Source organism: Urocitellus parryii, chromosome 15 (genome assembly GCF_045843805.1).
Source record: "Urocitellus parryii isolate mUroPar1 chromosome 15, mUroPar1.hap1, whole genome shotgun sequence".
Taxonomy (NCBI): domain Eukaryota; kingdom Metazoa; phylum Chordata; class Mammalia; order Rodentia; family Sciuridae; genus Urocitellus; species Urocitellus parryii.
In genome coordinates this window covers 11462587-11475411 of record NC_135545.1, presented here as the reverse complement: position 1 = coordinate 11475411, position 12825 = coordinate 11462587, and the positions used below count along the sequence as shown (strand labels likewise).

General features: G+C 56.8%; 1 protein-coding gene across 2 annotated transcripts; it reads left to right on the top strand.

Annotated features, from left to right (window-relative positions):
- Positions 1–2793: 2793 nt before the first annotated feature.
- Positions 2794–9721, top strand: Erf (ETS2 repressor factor). Of its 2 annotated transcripts, none has more exons than XM_026403764.2 (4): positions 2794–2937; positions 7475–7709; positions 8070–8185; positions 8286–9721. In XM_026403764.2, the coding sequence occupies exons 1-4, from the start codon at positions 2916–2918 to the stop codon at positions 9560–9562; spliced, it is 1650 nt and encodes a 549-aa protein (XP_026259549.2). In that variant the 5' UTR covers positions 2794–2915; the 3' UTR covers positions 9563–9721. The 2 variants fall into 2 exon arrangements, with proteins under 2 accessions (XP_026259549.2, XP_026259551.2); XM_026403766.2 differs by lacking the exon at positions 2794–2937 and adding an exon at positions 3346–3378.
- The last annotated feature ends 3104 nt before the right edge of the window (positions 9722–12825 follow it).

Genomic DNA, 12825 nt, shown 5'->3' with positions numbered 1-12825 from the left:
TTAAAAATATCCCCTAGCGTTATACAAATGACATATAAGAGGAAAGGAGGGGTAAGACAAGATAATACAAATCGAAGAAATGATTTACAGTAGAAGGGGTAGAGAGAGAAAAGGGGAGGGGAGGGGAGGGGAGGGGAGGGGGGATAGTAGAGAATAGGACAGACAGCAGAATACATCAGACACTAGAAAGGCAATTTGTCAATCAATGGAAGGGTAACTGATGTGATACAGCAATCTGTATACGGGGTAAAATTGGGAGTTCATAACCCACTTGAATCAAACTGTGAAATATGATGTATTAAGAACTATGTAATGTTTTGAACGACCAACAATAAAAAAAAAAAAAATTCACAAAAAAAAAAAAATCCCCTAGCTGGGAGAGGTGGTGCACGCCTGTAACTCAGCTGTTTGGGAGGCTGGGACAGGAGAATTACAAGTTCAAAGCCAGCCTCAGCAACTTCGAGGTGCTAAGCAACTCAGTGAGACCCTATATCTAACTAAAATACAAAATAGGGCTGGGGATGTGGTTCAGTGGTCCAGTACCCCTGAGTTCAATCCCCAGTACCAAAAAAAAGCACCCCATTTTACAGATGAATATTTCTTTTTTTTTTTTTTAGTACTGGGAATTGAACCTGGGGTGCCTAACCACTGAACCACATCTCCAGTCCTTTTTATTTAGTTATTTTTTATTTCGAAACAGTCTCACTAAGTTGCTTAGGGCTTCAATAAGTTGCCCAGGCTGACCTCAAACTTGGGATCTTCTTGCTTCAGCCTCCTGAATTGCTGGGCATGCACCACCCTGCTCCACTATGGATGAAGAATCTGAGGCTCACTTTGAGAAGGTGGCTTGCCCTTTTTCACAGACACAGGAAAGCAGAGCTGGGGTTGTAACTCAGGTCTCTTCCTTACTGAAGGGAATGCTGGGGAGTCACTGGGGCTGTTACTGGTCTTATATCTATGAAACTCTGTATTGGGAAGGTGGTATAATGGTTAAGGGTATGGATCTGGGTTTGAACCCTAATCCCAGCACTTCCTCTCTAAAGAACTTTGTCAGACTAATTTCCTCTTTCAGAGCCTCATTTTCATAATCTGTAAATTGGGATAACAATTGTAACTCCCCTCACTAGGATTTTGTGAGGATTAAACGAGAAGATGCCTCTGACAATGCTTGGCCCAGTGCCTGGCACACTGTGAGCACTCAGAATCAGAAGCTGTTATTCTAATAATGATGATTATTATTATTGCTGGACCACACTGCTCCCAGAGGGTTACAATATCCGTGGGGGAGCTGTAGTGTCCGTAGGCAAGGTTACATAATTTCCCAAGGGGGTGAATGCTTCCCTGGAGACCTTGGTTTCCCCAAGGAGGAGGCCTGAGACTTGTCTGAGGGCCCGCTGAGGAGCTAGTCTAAGGCACACTAGGAACCCAGCAAAGGAGGAGGCTGTGTTTGAAGCCCTAAACACTCAGAGTGTGGCCCCTGTCAGATGGCTTTTTCTCCTTCTGGCTTGTCTTGATCCAACTTTTGGATTTCCGTCTTGTCCCTTTGTCCCCATACTCTCCTCCTTTGGTAACTCAAGAGTCATTTCTTAAAATGTTTATTTAGTTGTAGATGAACACACAGTATATTTATTTTTATGTGGTGCTGAGGATTGAACCCAGTGCCTCACATATATGAGGCAAGCACTTTACCACTGAGCCACAGCTTCAGCCCCCTTAAGAGTCATTTTTGAGACTGTGTCTAGGATCCGTCTGTGAATATTGCTTCTATTTGCCCTCTATCCTGCTTCTGGCTCCCTGCCTCAGTCCATCCGATCTGCACTCTGATTTCCTGTTTCCCGAGCCCCAGGCTCCATCCATCCCTCCCAGCTGCTGCGGACAACAAGCTTAACACTTCCCCTACGCTCCAGCCTTAGATCATAAGCCTTGTCTTCCTCTCTCCTGGCGACCCTCAGTTCCCCTTGGGAGCACATTTGTTCAGATTTGGATCGCCTCCTCACATCCTGGCCCCACCTACGGAACCCCCTGCCCTAATGGAGGAGGTGGAGGTACCTCCGGCGCCAGTCGTGTCTCCAGGACAGCTGCAGGTTCCAGAATTCATTCCCTCTGATCACTTCCTCCCCAGCTGGACTGGGGGCTAACAGGAAGGCCAAGACCCCATCCCCACAGGAGCGGAGGGCACACCGCCTCTCCATTTCCGATGCTGGGAAATGCTTCCCACCCATTCTACCCCACCCCTGGACAGCTGCCCCATTCAGGCTCAGGGTTGGGGGGCTGGGTAAGGCCAGGCTGGAAAATGCGGTGGTCTGGATGATTATTCTCCAAGCCCTGACTCTGTCCTCCTGCAGAGAAGACTGTGCCTCCTCCCCAAAGGTCCATGTCCCTCCCCACAAAAGTTTTTGACCCCACTTAGAGGGTACTCCCCTACCCTCTGGTTCCCTAAAGAAACTCTGCAGGCCGCAGAAGCAGGAGAGGAGGAGGCGCTGCAGGTAGCAAGCGCCGAGGACTTTAGTTATCAGCAGACTGGGCGCCTCCATGACGGGTCATGACCCCTAGGACCCCATCCTCTACCCGCCCTCTTCTTCCTCCCTCCCCCGCCGCGCGGCCCCTTTAAGCCCACAGCCGGCCGGTCCTCAGTGGCTGCGCGCCGGCAAGCGTGTGTGTGAGTGCGCGGGGAGGGGGCGGGCGCAGTGTCTCCATGGCGACGCGGCGGTGACGTCGCCGGCCGGGGGGCGTGGGCGTCCCGGCCCCGGAGTGCGATATTAACCCGGGAGGCGGCGGCGGGGAGGGGAGAGGCTCAGAGAGGCGAGGCCGGGTGAAGCGGCGAGGGCGGCCCGACGGGCGCGGGACGGGACGGGGCAGCGCGGGCGCCGGAGCCACGGCCCGGAGTCGGGGTGCCTTGCCCCGGGCCCCCCAGCATGAAGACCCCGGCGGACACAGGTGGGGGCGGGGGCAGCACGTGTGGGGGAGACTTGTTGCCCCGGGAAACCAGGCAGAAAACTTTGGGGGGGCTGAAGGGGTCCGGGGGAGCCCCAGTGATTCCTAGTTCTGGGGGACCCCCAAGCACTCAAGACCTGTTGCTTCTTGCGGAGCGAAAGGGGGTGCTGCCTGGGACCCCCAATTTTGGGCTCCTTTCGGAGTAGTGTGGGTGTTGCGGGTCCTAATTTTCTCCACATGCCCGAACCTCACAAGCTGGGCTCTCCCCCACTCCTTGGATCACGGGGGTGGCGGGGTCCCTCCCTGCCGTTCTGTCACGTTGCACTCTGGGGGCCGGGACGTGTGCGGGGCGGGGGGGAGGTTGGTCCACGGGGCCCGCTATCCCTGGTTCTGCGGTGCGCGGTCCGGCCCGTGACCTTCACAGCTGCGCGTGCCCCGCATCGGGTTAGTGGGGGACACGGATGGCCTCCAGGAGGGCGTGAGTGGGGAGCCCGGGACTCGGGGTCCGGGCTGCGCTGCCCCTCCCCCGCCCGTCTCCGCCGGCTCCTCGCTCCCCCGCCCGCACGGAGTCGCAAAGTTCCAAAGCGCAGCCCGAACGTTCGAAAAAGGAACTTTTTGTTTCCGACCTTAGAACGCGCTGCTTTAAGGTGGCTCGGGGGAAGACCTGGGTACCCTCCTCCCGCGCCGTCTGAGGCCGGGGGTTGAGAAGGGTGGGGAAGGTGGGGGGGACGCAGACGCTCCCCCCTCTCTCTCCCTCCCCGATCCAGCTCTTCTCTTTCAGCGGGCCGTCTTCCCCTCCGCCTCTCTTCCCCGCCAACTTGCTCCTCCTTAAGGGGCCTGGGTTCCCCTCCCCCCTCGGCCGGCGGGCGGGGGGCATCGGGATTAACCCCCCCTCCCGCTCGGACTTTCCCCCCCTCCCTTCCCCCGCCGCCCCCGGGCTCGCGCGGGCTGGACTTTGCGCCCGGGTGCGCGGGGGGAGGGGTCCTAGCCGCCCCCTGCCCGTCTACCCTGTCGGAATCCGGCCCGGGGCGGGGACGGGGGAGGGGGAAGGGGGCCGGGCGCCGCTGTTCAAACTTGTTTCCTTTCCCCGGCGGCGGCCGCGGCTAGGACTCTAGTGTGCGGGTGTGTGCCCCGACCGGCCCACCCACCCCACCCCCTGCTCGGCGGGTGGGGGCGGCTCTTAAAGGGCTCAGAGCAGGACTACGGCGCCAGGGGATTGGGGCCTGGGAGGGGGGCTGAGGGTGGGGCAGGGGTGCGGAGTGCTGTAGGGTCAGTCACGTGCGTCCCACTTACTCCCTGGCTCCCACAGGCTCCCGGGCCGCTGGGCCTTGGGGGCAGCAAGAGCCTCTGCTCACTCAGGGAGGGGACCGAGGCGCCCAAACAACTCCGCCTGCCTTTCCTCCCTACCAGGGGCCTTGATCCATTGGGACCTGCTGGGCAGCTTTACAACCCTGGTTAGGGTTCGAGTCGTGTGTGGGTTCTTTGCTTCGGGGAGAGGGAGCTGGTAAGGGGGCGCCTGGAATGGCCTCTGGATCAGTCGATCTTTACGTGTGCCTGCGGCTGTGAGCCCCTCCATCTGATCCTCCATCCCAGCCCCTCTCTTCTGCCGCGGCTGTTTCCCACTTCCTGTTTTCTTCCCGGCTCTGGCGCCATCGAGGGCTGCCTAGAGTGGGGGAGGTGGTGGGGCCCCCCTGGAGGCCGGCGTGCTCTTCCTCTACCATCACCCCTCCCTTCCGACCCCTATAGTCTCTTGAAAAAGTTTGGGCAGCCACATGAAGTTGGGGGGTACCCAGGAATTCTGCCCCCACCCCGTCTTGCAGTCTGGGAGAATCCCTACCCTACCTCTGAGATCCAGGTGTGCCTTCTGGGACCCAGCCATCTCAGCCCTTCCTGTCTGCTGCCACCTTTACACCCGCTCTGTGTTTCTTGAACCTCTCTTTGAGTGCAACTGCTTTCTCCATCTCCCTGCCTCACTGGTCCCCCATGCTCCAGAAGTACTGTACCCCCCAAGCTTTCTTGGTGCAGGGCTGGTGTTTCCCTGATTTAAGCACGTGGACCCACATACAGCATATACTTACACATGCTCCCCTTGCCCGTGCCTGGCTCCTGGCTCCAAGGCTTGGGGAACAGAGCCCCATTGAGACTCCCTGACGTCACCCCCTTTCATTCTGCCCCCCCAAAGCTGGGAACAGGCCCTCATGTATGCTGTGTCCGATGAGGAAAACTAGTGTTTGGGGTGGGCCTGGGTGTGGGGAAGGGTCTCTGCCAGGAGTGGCAGCCAGGGTCTAGGCCCTGGGGGGTGTCTCTCAGGGAAGGAGGTTAACTAGGGGGCCTGGGACAGCTCTCAGAATGCAGCTTGAGGCCTTTCCAGAGCCCCCCCACCTCCTTTGCGAGTTCCCTTTGTGTTGCATGTAGTCTCTCTCACTCCCTCTCTTCTGCAAAGTTTATTTTTAGCCTCCTGCTCCCCCGCTCCCAGGACTGTCGCTGCACACACGTTGCCTGGTTACCGGGACATGGAGGCTGGGGCGGGTGGGCTGGGAAGGGTGGCTTTAATTTGGGGGGGGAGGGTGGAAGTCAATATACTCCTCTACCCCCAAACCCCCAAACGGATGTCTCAGGGGCTTCAGCCCCCCTCCTAGGTCTGGGAGCCAAATTGGGGCTGAAGTGGGAGCAGCATGGAGCTTGGTACCCTGAGAGGGCCAGGAGCTTTTTTGAGAAGGCTCTCAGGGTACTTCGCGTTTGTACCTTGGTGGTTTTGGTCACCTGGGTTTCCAAAAACCTCAGGGCACAGGGAGACCCTGGGACCTCTGCTGTCTAGCAGGATGATAATGGGGTGAGCGACTGAATTCCCAAGAGAGGCATGGGGCTTTGGATGCTGGGGTCCTTGGGAGAGGTTTTCAGGGACTATCCCTGCTAAATGGAGCAGGGTTGCTGGTCCAGGACTCTTGGGCCTGACCAGCTGGAGGTCATATTCCTGGAGCCCTGAGGGGCTGGTTTGAGGCTGGGATTTCTGAATAAGGTAGGGACAAGGTAGGGAGTGCAGTACTGGCCATGACAGTCTATCAGGAGTTGGGCACTTGGGTCCCTGTGGGAGACAGTGAGCTTTGGATTTGAAGGGGGTGGTCCCAGTGTGAACAGGTACTGTTGATCCCTGGTGTTCCCAAGAGGAAGGATCCTGGGTTGAATTCCAGACTGGGGTGGAGTCTTTGGGGAGGCTCAGTTTTGCCCAGAGGCCTGGTTGGTACCTGCTTGAGCTAGGGCCAAGAGAGGGAGACTGACCCCTTCAGACTTGCAGACCAGGTTTTGGAACCCCACCCATCTTTTTTTTTTTTTTCTTTTTTTTGAGGAGGTCTTGCTGTGTTGCCTGGGCTGGTCACAAGCTCCTGAGCTCAGTCTTCCCACTGCAGGCTCCCCACTAATGGGACAAAATGTGTGCACCACCACACCCATCTACCACCATCCATCTTTATCCATCCACCATCCACCTTGGCCTTCTCTTCACTAGTGGCACCAGGGCCCCTGCCCTGCCTTCCCCCTCCTTCTCTTCCTCTCCTTTCCCTCCTCCCACCCCTCCATTACCGGCTGCCTAGTGCTGAATTATTGATGGTCCCTGATTACCCGGGGGTTTGGGAAATGACAACAACCACAGCCCCCCCACTCCAGGCTGCCCACCCCCTCCAGGGACCAGCCAGCCCACCACCAACCTCTACCCAAGGTTAATGCTGGGGGCGGGCAGGCAGGTGGGCAGGGAAGAAGCTGAGGATGAGAAGGCAGAAGTGGGAAGAGGGTGACAGCGCCACTGTGCCTGCTTGGTCTTTGCCCTGAACAGGGGCCCTCTAGCCAGGTCTGGCCTGGATGCCTCTGGGTCTGGGGAGGGCAGTGCAACTTAGAGGGTCCAGGGCTTGGTGCGGGTTGGGGGGGGCCTCTCAGACAGTCTGGGTTTCACTCTCCAGGGAAGACAGAAGCCTCTGTGTGTGCAAGTGCTGACCTCATCGTCAACCAGCCACCCCACCCCTCCTGGTCCTTTTAAGAAGAAAAAAAAATCCTCTGGGTCTTGAGGTGGGAGTAGGGGGTTCTTTTAGGTCTTGCTGGGGAAGATAGTGTATGTTCCTAAAGAGGGGACCAGAGGACCCCGGGGGGGTACAATTTGGCTTTGGATGGATATGGGGGTGGACTGGGGGACTGTGCCTCAACTGGACTGGCCACGTGTGCCCTTTCCTGCCCCTCCCCCACTGGCAGCTCTGCCCGCCGGCCTGGCTTGGTGCCTGGCCCCCTGGCACTGGCCCCGGGACCCGCCGCCGACGGTTTCCTGTTTCTCCCGGTGTCCCTGGAGCAGGCTCCAGCTTCCCCTCCCCCCAGCTCCTGTCTAGCCCCCCTCAAACAGACACACAGTCTTCCTAACTCAGGTCTTCACTTGGCTGAGAGAAAAGGGATTTCCCTACCACGAGGGTGGGGTAGAAGGTGGATCCTGGGAAATGACCCAGATCCCAGACTTGGCATCCTGACCCCAGGCCGCTCCCTCCCTGCTTCCCATCCCCAGGGTTTGCCTTCCCGGATTGGGCCTACAAGCCGGAATCGTCCCCTGGCTCAAGGCAAATTCAGCTGTGGCACTTTATTCTGGAGCTGCTAAGGAAGGAGGAGTACCAGGGTGTCATTGCCTGGCAGGGCGACTATGGGGAGTTCGTCATCAAGGACCCCGACGAGGTAGCTCGGCTCTGGGGTGTTCGCAAGTGCAAGCCCCAGATGAACTATGACAAGCTGAGCCGGGCCCTGCGGTAAGGAGGGACCGTGGGCCCTGGAGCACATGTGGTCAGTTCCCACTGGTTAGGAAGCTCCTGACCCATGGGAACAGGTTTGGCACCTGGCTCTGCCAGATCCTAGCTGTGTGATCTTGGACAAGTCCTAGCACTTTTCTGAGTCCATTGGTAACAAAGGGGTTGGGGGAGAGAATGGTATCACCCACAAGGCCTCTAGTCTGGGCCCCATCTTCTGGGTACTTCTTTAAATGGCTCATGTTTCTTGGTTACCGTACCTTTGTGAGCAGCACACAAGCATGCATCAAGGTATGGAGTCTAGAACTGAGTCCCAATAAGTACTAACTGATCAATGATATCATGGTGTCTCTACACCCACAGATATTATTATAATAAGCGCATTCTGCACAAGACCAAGGGGAAACGGTTCACTTACAAGTTCAACTTCAACAAACTGGTGCTGGTTAATTATCCTTTCATCGATGTGGGGTTGGCTGGTGAGTACCAGGGATGCATGGCCTTGGAGGGAGGAGAGGGTTGGTTTGTCTGTCCAGGCTAGGCCAGGGGCCTTGACACCAAGTATCCCCACTCTGTCAGGGGGTGCGGTGCCACAGAGTGCCCCTCCAGTGCCATCGGGCAGCAGCCACTTCCGCTTCCCTCCCTCAACGCCCTCCGAGGTGCTCTCCCCCACCGAGGACCCCCGCTCACCACCGGCCTGCTCTTCATCCTCCTCCTCACTCTTCTCAGCTGTGGTGGCCCGCCGTCTGGGCCGAGGCTCAGTCAGTGACTGTAGTGATGGCACATCAGAGCTGGAAGAACCACTGGGCGAGGACCCCCGGGCACGACCACCTGGCCCTCCAGAGCTGGGTGCTTTCCGAGGGCCCCCTCTGGCCCGCCTGCCCCATGACCCTGGCGTCTTCCGAGTCTACCCCCGGCCCCGGGGTGGCCCTGAACCCCTCAGTCCCTTTCCTGTATCACCTCTGGCTGGGCCTGGCTCCCTGCTACCCCCTCAGCTCTCACCGGCTTTGCCCATGACACCCACTCACCTGGCCTACACACCCTCTCCCACCTTAAGCCCTATGTACCCCAGTGGTGGTGGCGGCCCCAGTGGCTCAGGTGGAGGCTCCCACTTTTCCTTTAGCCCTGAGGACATGAAACGGTACCTGCAGGCCCACACCCAAAGCGTCTACAACTACCACCTCAGCCCCCGCGCCTTTCTGCACTACCCTGGGCTGGTGGTGCCCCAGCCACAGCGTCCTGACAAGTGCCCACTGCCGCCCATGGCACCTGAGACCCCACCGGTCCCTTCCTCAGCCTCGTCATCCTCTTCCTCCTCCTCTTCCCCATTCAAGTTTAAGCTCCAGCCGCCCCCACTAGGACGCCGGCAGCGGGCAGCTGGGGAGAAGGCTTCAGGAGGTGCTGACCAGAGCAGTGGCAGCAGCACTGGCGGGCTGGCTGAGGGGCCAGGGGCACTGGCCCCCCCCCCACCACCACCACAGATCAAGGTGGAACCTATCTCAGAAGGTGAATCAGAGGAGGTGGAGGTGACTGATATCAGCGATGAGGATGAGGAAGATGGGGAGGTGTTCAAGACGCCCCGTGCCCCACCTGCACCCCCCAAGCCCGAGCCTGGCGAGGCACCTGGGGCAGCCCAGTGCATGCCCCTCAAGCTGCGCTTTAAGCGGCGCTGGAGTGAAGACTGTCGCCTAGAGGGGGGTGGAGGCCCTGCTGGGGGCCTTGAGGATGAGGGTGAGGACAAGAAGGTGCGTGGGGATGGGCCTGGGGAGGCAGGGGGTCCCCTCACTCCAAGGCGGGTGAGTTCTGACCTCCAGCATGCAACAGCCCAGCTCTCACTGGAGCATCGAGATTCCTGAGGGCTGTGGGCAGGGGGCTGAGGTTCCCCCCACTCCCCATGCTTTTGCTGCCTTAACCCCCCCAAAGTCCTGGAGGTGAGGGCAGCTCTCTAGTCTCCTCCCTGCCTCCTCCCTCTCCCCTCCCCTCCCCACATTTTGTATAAAACTTTTAATTTTTTTTTTTTTAATGGTGAGGGTGGGTGGGTGCCCAGGGCTAGGGGCTGTCCTGTTTCTAAGTTCTGGGCAAAGTGGTGGTTGGGGGAGGGAGGGGGGCATTAAGGGGGCCACCTCCATTCTGGGGAATTTATATTTGAATTGAGGCTTTGGCCTTAAAACCCAGGAAATTTTTTATTACAATCGCTTAGGAAGTAAAGCCTTGTCTCCCTCCCTGTTCTCTGCCTCTTGTACCTCTCCCTCTCTGCCCCACGACCACCCTCAGCCCCAACCCTGCCTTCCTTGCCCCTCCAGGGGCCGTGAGTGCCTGGGTTTCTCATTTCCCACAAGGTTGCAACAGGGGAGGGAGGGACAATTTTTTGATGAACCAAAAATTCCATGGTGTGGGGGATTGGGGTGGAGGAGGGTGAGGGGTGCCGCCCATGGGCCACAAAACTACAAGTGCCTGCTCTCCCTCCCCACCCCAGCGTAGGTCCAATCCCTTTACCCCCAGCTGCTCCTAGGACTGGCCCATGGGCAGGCGGGTGAGAGGATGGGAAGGGGGTACCCTGAAACCAAACTGGAAGCCCCCTCTGCCTCCCAGCTGGGGCCCCTGGGGTGGTGGGGGACTGGGTCAAGCCTTACTCTGTATTGGGAAGGAGGGTGGGGGAGGGAAGTAGGGGGCTGCTGGAGAATGTATTCAAAATAATAAAACTTTGGACCTTTGCATGCGGTGATCTGTCCTAGGTGCTAGGTGCAGCCGCTGCAGGGTGATGGTCTCTGCCTGATTGGGAAGGACAAGGCAAGGCTGGACCCTGGTAGCTCTATGGCCAGAGGGCCTAGTGCCTCTGAATGGGTCGAACCCAGGCTTGGGGAATGATTGCCTGACCTTGGGTGTCACAAACTCCAGAAATTGATGATTAAGGCCTATATTTGGTCCTGTTCTATGGGAATCTGCTTGTCCTTGGAAACTCCTTACCTTCACCACCACCCTATTGGCCTTGGTCCTTTTCCTAAAATGCTTTCCAACTTTGATTTCCTAGCCATATCCTCAGGTCCCCAGTGAAGGCCAAGAGCTCCTTTTTGCACTGTTTGTACACCCTGCCCACATCAGTGCCCATAAGGTGCTTTGGGTTAAGCTGGGAGTCCTTTGGAGACAAGGCCTGCAGTGTTTCTTAAAATGTAAACCTTGGAAAGTAACTGACTGTTGAGTTTTACCAGCCTAACACTCCTAGCCAAGCTGCTTGACAAGGGTCTGGCTCATTAGTCAGCACTGATTAGCTTACTATAGACCATAGACCTAATTAGAACCTGCAATGCTTTAGTTCATCACACAAGGAAGAGTAACTGGCTCAGTTAAATGACTTGCCTAGGACCCTAATTCTGGGGCATGTTCTTTCAACAACTCCTGAATTTTCCTCCCTAAAGCCAAGATTGTTGGATCTAAATCAGGGTCTCTGAGAATCACAGAATCTGAGAGATGAGCTCATAAAGCTAGGATCCTAGACTGGGGAGTTGAGTCAAGAAGAATTCAGGCTGGAATTGCCTGTAGAGACAGCCCAACCTGGATAATGCAGGTGAATAGCCAAAGGGAAGGGTTTTCCCCAAGGTCACAGCTGCTAAGAGATGGAGTGGGAATTGAGGGTTAGGGTCTGCTGAACTGGCTTCACAGTGAAACCCCACCCTGCGCAACCTCAAGAGGGGACAGAACATTGGTAACTGCTACCCACTTGAGCTTAAACCGTGGCAGTCTAGGGTGTGTGGTCCCAGATGACGATGCTGGTTGGCAGGAGAGGATCCAGGGCTGGGGTACTGGCAAGAAACAGGCTTCTATTCCGGCCTACGGGCAATTGCTCCCTCTCCTGGGTGATGTAAGTCACTCCCTAGGGTGGGGGCCGCTGGGCTATTTCTGGAAGTTGGGATGAGGCATATCTCCTGGCAACATAGATGCAGCTAAACTGGTGGTGCAGTGATGGGAGAAAGGTGGATGTCGTCACTGGAGGGAGGGTAGCAGGACCCTGGTTAACCTTAACCTGACCCCAGTGACTTCAAAACACTTTTAACCATATGATTCCTAAAGGCTCAGCTCCAGGACTACTTTCCGGGTCAGAATGTGGTCTCACCAAACTTGCTGTCCCGGCTGTGTGGGATGGCACTGGTAGCATGAGGCTTTAAAATCTCCAGTGGCTCCCTCAATCTTTAAATGGTTTACCAAAATCCATTTGCAGGCCTGAAATGTTCCTACAGAAGACTTCTTGGTCCAGCCCATACTCTTGAGATCCTGGCTTTCAAGGAGAAAGCCCTTCACAGATCTCAGGGACACTTAACAGAGGAACCATGACATAGACCCCCTTTGCACCTATAGCCTCTTGGGACCTACATAGATCCGCAAAGCCCCTGATGTTTTTCAGTCATCTTTTGCCCCGTCAGAGATCTCAGTGATCAGTAATTTCTCAGTCTTCCACAGATCTTTCACAGAAATCCTAAATCCCCTCAGAATCTTCCACTGACTCCCAATAGTTGTTCTCCATAGCCCATCAAAGAGCACCTCTTCACCACTACCGGCAGTCTCTCCATACATCACGGCCCCTTTTACACACTTACAAGGCCCCCCCCCCACGCCCCGACCCAGCACCTCTCTGAGAGTGTTCGCATTCCCTACAGACATCCTATTAGATTTCCGTCGATCGCCTTCAAACTCCTACGGACCCCAATCCTTTTGTGGCGGTTGCCCACGCACGGCCCACTACGCATGTCCCACGGGTTCTGGCGGTTAAGTAACGTCGCTATCTTGCCATGCACCGTCGCCCGCCCTGCTAGGTCCTTTCTGGGATTCCCTAGGCCTTAGGGCTTAACTCAAAATTTAACTTTTTCGTTAGAACTGCCATCAGAGGGCAGCAACCACCGTTTGGCTGGGCAACTACAGGTCCTAGAAACACCCACTTGGATCTGTGCGTGATTCGCCTGCAGGCTTTGCAAAGGGAGCAGGAGCGTGTCCGTACTTTGCCTTCTGGATAACGTAGTCTGAAAAGGCTTTAGCGTTACCTTCTGTCGCCATTCTGTGCCCTCTGGGAATTGCAGTCAGGAACAGACCTAGCGAACAGGACTTATTTTTAAGGCTTTAGAAAGGC

Bases quoted from the DNA above. Each gene is read 5' to 3' on its own strand.
- Erf (XM_026403764.2), top strand. From the start codon at position 2,916: ATGAAGACCCCGGCGGACACAG. The intron at 2,938-7,474 runs GTGGGGGCGGGG...TCCCATCCCCAG, and splicing joins GAAGACCCCGGCGGACACAG to GGTTTGCCTTCCCGGATTGG. The intron at 7,710-8,069 runs GTAAGGAGGGAC...CTACACCCACAG, and splicing joins AAGCTGAGCCGGGCCCTGCG to ATATTATTATAATAAGCGCA.